The sequence below is a fragment of the Leuciscus leuciscus genome (genome assembly GCF_965113295.1).
Source record: "Leuciscus leuciscus genome assembly, chromosome: 10".
Taxonomy (NCBI): Eukaryota; Metazoa; Chordata; class Actinopteri; order Cypriniformes; family Leuciscidae; genus Leuciscus; species Leuciscus leuciscus.
In genome coordinates, this window is record NC_138734.1 from 12,659,738 (window position 1) to 12,667,145 (window position 7,408).

General features: G+C 41.2%; 1 protein-coding gene across 2 annotated transcripts; it reads left to right on the top strand.

The window, feature by feature from the left end:
* The first annotated feature begins 877 nt into the window (after positions 1–877).
* On the top strand, positions 878–4,350 carry LOC309507701 (uncharacterized protein). 2 transcript variants are annotated; one of them, XM_082182040.1, is made up of 3 exons: positions 878–900; positions 1,499–1,743; positions 3,263–4,350. In XM_082182040.1, exons 2-3 carry the CDS (start codon positions 1,628–1,630, stop codon positions 4,158–4,160), a joined length of 1,014 nt encoding a protein of 337 aa, XP_082038166.1. In that variant the 5' UTR covers positions 878–900; positions 1,499–1,627; the 3' UTR covers positions 4,161–4,350. The 2 variants fall into 2 exon arrangements, with proteins under 2 accessions (XP_082038166.1, XP_082038165.1); XM_082182039.1 differs by lacking the exon at positions 878–900 and having other exon boundaries at positions 1,322–1,743.
* The last annotated feature ends 3,058 nt before the right edge of the window (positions 4,351–7,408 follow it).

The window sequence follows — 7,408 nt, forward strand, 5'->3', positions numbered from 1 at the left end:
ATGAGATCCGTGCGCGCACAAGCGAAAGCCGCACGCACGCACATTACTTTTGCGCGCAGAATTTTTCTGATCGCGCGAGCAGGATTGTAACCCGCGCGCAGAATTGTTCTGCTCGCGCGAGCAGGATTGTAACCTGCGAGGAGAAAACTGTGCTTTGAGCGCGCGCAGAATCCCATGTACATCTCATCCCATCATCCATCTCTTCTGCTCGCGAAACTTTAACCCCTCATTTACACTGCACACCTCTGCGGTGCATTACGTCTGCGACAAGGTTTTATTCCATCCTCCACGCGGTGCCAACTTACCCCTCATTTACACCGCACACGTCTGCAGCGCATTACGGCTGCGACACGGCTACCGGAGCTGATCGCGCCCATTCTAGTCAATGCTTGTGTTTACACCGGCCGCGACGCGGCGCGTTTCAGAAGCTTCCCAGAAGCGGCTCTCCGCGCCGCTTCGCTAAATATAGGCGCCTAGTCTATTTTTGACGGACGCGCGTCCAAGTCGCACCGGGAATACAAAATAAAAGTAAAAAAACATTGTCAAATTCAAAATAAACACTCTGTGCAAACTCCCAAACGTATTACACACCAATATCCTTGGTAGAAACCATAGACTGTATGGTAGAAACTCAAAAATCAAGAAAAACCACGTCGGACAGGCAAATCACGTGGTCTCGCGCATCCAGTCGCTCCGCTTCTGAAATGCTCCTGGTGTGAGTTGGCACCGCGTGGAGGACGGAATAAAACCTTGTCGCAGACGCAATGCACCGCACACGTGTGCTGTGTAAATGAGGGGTCACACCGGGAGCATATCAGAAGCGGAGCGACTGGATGCGTGAGACCACGTGATTTGCCTGTCCGACGTGTTTTTCTGATTTTGGGGTTTCTAGTACCATGGGTAAGTTGGCTAAATGTTTATGTTTTGTCCAGTGTAATTGTGTTTATTGTTATGTTTTTAGCTATGTCATACTTTGTTGCGCTGTTGCCGGCATAGTAAATACACTTAAATGTCCACCATAGTAAAAAAAAAAAAAAAAAAACTAATTTAATGTGTTGGACATATTTTTTGCGTGTGCTAAGTATCCTAAAAATAAAATTACATATTTATGTGCTTAATAAAAAATACCCTGCAATTTTACTTTTTTTATACTAAACTATATTTTACTATATTAAAATATTGATTTGGTTTAAGGCGTAATATTAAGAAATGTGCATTTTGCAATAAAGAAATGCTCCAAATAAAGGTTAATTATTATTTTAAGTGATATGTCAATAAATATGGATTTGAAGTATACAATGAAGTTAATGTATTTTAAATAGATTTTGGTATAGTTTTTTTTACTAGGGTAGTAAGGAACGACAAGGATAAAATATTTGTTGCTGTGTTTTCGTCCTTTAAAATGCATCCTCAATTATCTCATATCTATATTTCACATACAGTGCCTGTGAGCAGGAGGAGGACACTGACATTTGTTCTCCTACTTGAAAGAATACAGAGGGGCAGAAGGAGAAGGAAACGGTGTTGGGTGCATCCTCTCAACCAGCGAAGGAGACAACAAGGTGATTTTTATCATCTTGTGGCTGAACTGAGGCTGGACAGCCAACGCCATCATCTGTACTTTAGGATGAGTGCAGAGCAGATGGATGAACTTCTGTCCATCATTGGCCCTGAACTGACCAGACAATCAACCAATTACAGAGCTGCCATAGAACCCAAGCAGAGACTGGCTGTTGGATTGAGGTAAGATCATAAATGTCATAGACAACAAATTGCTGACCACAAACTCAAGAAAGTTTTTTTAAATACCAAATTCTTAGACAAGTATTTTTTTATTATTAATAAACATCAAATAAACGTTCCACTTTTTTAAAACAGGAAAAGTAACAATAAGCATTTTTTTGTTTTTTTGTTTTTTTTTACAAACAACTGAAACTCAACAAAAACAAGTAGCTATTAACAACTGAGACAGTTTTTCCCTGTACTGGCTACATGTCTCTGTAGTAAGACCCCTCATTGCTCTCGTCTTCCCATTGTGTACCCTGTGGAGGGAAGGTAATAGTCTGAAATCCTGATGGCCTGGAGATGTGAGTGGAGTGCCCTCTAACATCCTGAGTGGGGGGATGCCAACCAGCTGCATGTTGTGGGGGGACAGTTTGGTGGTGTTGGGCTTTTTCTAGGTTGTGTAGGGTAGTCAAGATCTCTATTTTGGCTTGTTGCCTCCTGTCCTTATCCAATCTGTGCAACATTGGCACAAGGCTTAGTGCAAAGTGGTACGCTTCATCTAGTTCAGCATCTGGCATGTGTGGTTTTGGAATAGGCTCTTGAAGTAAGGACATCAGCCTCTCCCCAATGTCTGTGGTCTGTGTTCTGTGGCTCCTTCTTTTTTCTTGTGTAGCACGTACCACTACTGGTGAGGATGCCCGCTCCCTAGGGCTACGGGACCTAGAGGGCCTTTGCCTCTCCTCTGAGGTTGTTGGTGCAGCAAGTGATTGGGCCGGAGATGCAGATATGGACCTCTGTATGGCAATACCAGGGGTACTGGATCGTTCATCTGTACCCAATGATGACAGTGGGGAAGCAGATATTGCACTGTGTTCCACATAGACTGTTTGCAGGGTCAAGTTGCTTTTCGAACTGTATAAAAAGCAACAGCAAAAACAAAATAATTAAGTTGTTTTGAGAAAGCCAACATACTTTATCTATCTATCTATCTATCTATCTATCTATCTATCTATCTATCTATCTATCTATCTATCTATCTATCTATCTATCTATCTATCTAAAACTTTAAGCTTTTAAAACTTTTTCAAACTTTCTGGCTAGGCTTTTTCAAGCCAACTTAAAGTTTGTCTACTAACTTTACCCATCTAGTCATTGCAATTTCTTTATGCCATGCAAAAAAATTCCATAGGAATGTTATAAAAGTTATACTTTCTTACCACCTTTTTAATAATAATTGAAAAATTACACTGTTGCTTTAGTCAACAATATTTTATCACTGTTAAATTGAATGTAAATTACATGTTTGAAATTTATACAGACCTTCTTGGCTGTAAGTGGGGCAAAAGGAAGGACATTATCTCTGAATATTTCCAGTCCTTTTGACTTCCACCTGCTGATCCACTAGGCAGATTCTTATTTTTTCTGTTTTTCACAAAAGCATCTCTTAATGTCTTCCATCTCGCCCTGCACATGTCGACTGAAACAAAGAAGACACACAGATGAATACAATACTTTTCCTTTGTTTCTTCCCTCACAGGTACTTGGCTTCTGGAGATTCAATGGTCAGCTTAGCATTCAGCTATCGCCTAGGGCACGCAACTGTCATGAACTCTGTCCATATGGTGTGTGCAGCCATTGAAAAGGTGATGATGGAGAGGTTCCTACCCAGGCCAACACAAGACACTTGGAAAGAGGTGGCCCAAGGATTCTGTGAAAAATGGAATTTCCCAAATTGTTTGGGAGCAATAGATGGCAAACATATAATAATACAAGCACCACCACTGTCTGGAAGTCAGTTCTTCAATTACAAGAAGACCTTCTCCATAGTGCTTTTGGCGCTTGTGGATGCTGACTACAGGTTCCGATTCATTCAAGTGGGGGACTTCGGAAGAACCTGCGATGGTGGTGTGTACGCCAGTTCGGATTTGGGGAGGGGAATGGAGACCAACACATTGCATGTGCCACCCAGTACCTCTCTACCTGGTGCTGCCCACCTGGGTGATGTGCCATTCGTCATGGTTGGTGACGCAGCTTTCCAACTCAAACCATTCTTGATGAGACCATACCCCGGAGCAAACCTCAGTTACAAAAAGAGGATTTTCAACTACAGACTTTCAAGAGCAAGGATGGTGGTTGAAAATGCCTTTGGCATTCTGTCCTCCAGGTGGAGAATATTTCTTAACAGAATCAACCTGCAACCAAAAAATGTTGACACACTTGTGATGGCTGCATGCATCCTTCACAATTTTCTGCTTGTCCCCAGCGAAAACCAGAGTTTGCTGGATGAGGCAGAGCAGCTGGGGAGACACATGGCACCAGTAAGAAACATGGGAGGAAACAGGGCGTCAACAGAGGCCTGTAATGTGAGGGAGGTCTTCTGCACCTACTTTACCTCTCCTGAAGGCAGTGTGTCATGGCAGAACAGGATGGTGTGATCAAAAAGCATGACTTCAAAGCTTATTGAAGTATCATGCTAGGATTGTAAAAAGCTGATAAGTGATTATGATCCCAAAAGACAAGTATGCTGTATTGGTAAAAAGGTGTTTTGGCCAAAAAATTAAAAAATTAAGTTTTTGTTTGAGAACTTTGGTGTGTTAAACTATCAATTCCATTGAAAAGAGGTAATGTCACTCCCAGCAAATTCACATTAGCATTTGAAAAGCTCGAGAGTGCAAGTCCAAGCACCTTCCCAACAGTACTGTATCTGAACAGCATTTACACAGGGCAGTAGGCTATGTATATAGGCTCTTGTTATAACATTAGTTAAGTTCTTCTATAGTAACATAATTTTAAAACATATAGGTAAGTAACAAAATGTTAAAATCAGATTTGTTTTTACATTAAACTAGGCCTACCTGAAAAACCTCATAGCCTACATAGGTCTATGTACTTCTATGTACTTGTACTAATATCTCATAGGTCCTGTCCTGTGTAATGCAAAGTTACTTGACATTTTAATTGGTTTTCAAGATGCATAAATACTCAATGGTTATATAGGCTACTTTTCAAAATCATGTAGTAGGAAGATAATTAGGAGGTTATTGTATTCACCTTCCACTCCTAAAACGTGTGCAATCAAACTCCATGCCTTGTCCTTTTTGGAATTGTCCTTGTAAAAAGGATTTGTGGTGTCATATAACACTGTGTGTTTTTCAACTTCCAGAATGAATCTCTCGTCGTCCATTTCTTGTCTCTTACCAAGGATATATTGCCAATATACATGCAATACGTTTGGGAGTCTCGAGTCTGCACAGGGTGTTTATTTTGAAATTGACAGGGTTTTTTGACTTTTATTTTGTTTTTCCGGTGCGACTTGGACGCGCGTCCGTCAAAAATAGACTAGGCGCCTATATTTAGCGAAGCGGCGCGGAGAGCCGCTTCTGGGAAGCTTCTGAAACGCGCCGCGTCGCGGCCGGTGTAAACACAAGCATTGACTAGAATGGGCGCGATCAGCTCCGGTAGCCGTGTCGCAGCCGTAATGCGCCGGAGATGTGTGCGGTGTAAATGAGGGGTAACCTGCTCGCTCGCTCGCGGTTAATCTTTTTGGCAGTAGGTGGGCGGATCCAGTCGGCATCATTTCACTACACATGATTGGTTACAGTTCCTGTCCTCTGTGATTGGCTGTACCAGTTTGGATCCCACCTTTGTTGATGTCTTACCTTCTTTGGATTTTTTTTTTTGTGTATCTCATCATGTGTCTTTTGTATTTTACGTGTCTTCTGTGTTTCATCTTGTAAAGTGTATTTGAACCATGCATTCAATTGTTTTTTTGAGGTATTATTATGTGGGCAGTTTATTTTTATAGCAAGGGGGAAAACTCAGTTAAAAAAATACCCGTGAAACAGTTAAAATTACGTCTGGACGTGATAAATAGTCACATGACCTGAAAATAACTCATTTGAGTCGATATTCATGAAATTCAATCGAATTTTACTGTTTCCATAAGGCATTTTTCATTCGATATCACTAAATGCGGATAAAAACGTGTGGATGGAAACATAGCTAGTGTGAAACCATTATATCTGATGATTCTCGTTTAAGAAGACTGCTGCATTGATGTGTATGTTGCATTTTACTGCTGTAGATGTTTGAGCTCATACTGTTGGGTAGTTTAATCTACAGCAATGCATCATATTGAAAAAGATCTTGTTCTTAATATCACTGTCCTTTGAGAACCATGTATCTCTACAAAGCCAACTTTTCATGAGCTTGGGGAACATGTTTATCTGAGAGTGCGTAATTTTTTTTAAGTAGGAGTAAGAATTTTCTCAAACCATAAAGTGAACACTTCATCCTTCAGTCACAAACATTCAAAATCAACATCTGAAGATATGTTGTGTATACATGATTATTATAAGATGCAGTGGAGTGTATTGATATAATTGCATAAAAGGGAAATACTAAAGCTTCTCAAGTTTGTCAGAAAGTGTCTTTTCTTTATGGTTTACTATTCAACATATTAGAATAAGAAACTGACATTGTGGAGATTTCATTTCTTTTTATTTCCATTTCTCACTTTGAGCACCGGAGTATTCTAATCTTGAAAACACAGAAATTATGCACATGTGATGTAGTGCACTCCACAATGATGGTCAAATTCAATTTGAAGCATAAATCCATCTCCCTGTTGAGGTGATGGGCCTGTCCAGTAGGCAAATGACAGTCCTCTCCTGTTTCTCCATCTCTCTCAAGCTCGTCCGCTGTTTGCATCTGTCTTCCTGGTCCATCCTGAAGTCTTTTCCACATTTGAATAGGCCTGGGAGACTGAGAAGTTAACGGAAATGTGTAAGAAAAACAGGGTATTTAAGAAGCGCTTAAATAACATTAATTTTAATACATCTTAGGATCCAATTCATGAAGACCCTGAAGTTAATTGAAGTGTTTTTACAATGACCATCAGGTCTTCTGTGTTTCATCTTGTAAAGTGTATTTGGACCATGCATTCAATTGTTTGTTTTTTTGAGGTATTATTATGTGGGCAGTTTATTTTTATAGCAAGGGGGAAAACTCAGTTTAAAAAATTACCCGTGAAACAGTTAAAATTACGTCTGGACATGATAAATAGTCACATGACCTGAAAATAATAAGGTTTGTAAAGGTTTCAGTGGTCACGTTGATATTATGTTTGTTGTTATTTACTGTGCAGCCATTATAAACAATAAAACAATAGGTTACTGTCGTAACCCCGGTTCTCTGAAACATCGAGTGGAGAGATCCACCTATGGGAAGGGCATCCGTACCTGACCTCTGCAGAAGCATCCAATTGCACCAAGTCTGGCTAGACAGACAGAAGCGCGCAGCCAATGCCAGGTAAGGCCACACCCCCTTACCTAAGGCATATAGCTGTCAGGCGCGCTGCTATTCCTCAGTAAGTATATTCGCTTCTCGTGCGGCAAGCGGGGCGAAGCTGGTGGATCTCTCCACTCGATGTTTCAGAGAACCGGGGTTACGACAGTAACCTATTGTTCTCTTTCATCATCTCGTTTCGAGATCCACCTATGGGAGAGACATGGACAGCTCCCCGATTGCCCAATACACTCACAGTGAGGTTCTGAAGGCCAGAGAAGGACGGTCACCTCAGAGAGGCGGTGCCTGACACGTCCCACAAACATGACCCTGCAAGGGTGACGCCACGCTAAACTGCTGTGGACAAGCAGGGCATGAAACATGCATGAGACCCATA

Coding starts and splice junctions, on each gene's coding strand:
- LOC309507701 (XM_082182039.1), top strand. CDS start 1,403: ATGCATCCTCAATTATCTCATATCTATATTTCACATACAGTGCCTGTG. Junction 1,744..3,262: donor AGACTGGCTGTTGGATTGAG/GTAAGATCATAA, acceptor CTTCCCTCACAG/GTACTTGGCTTCTGGAGATT.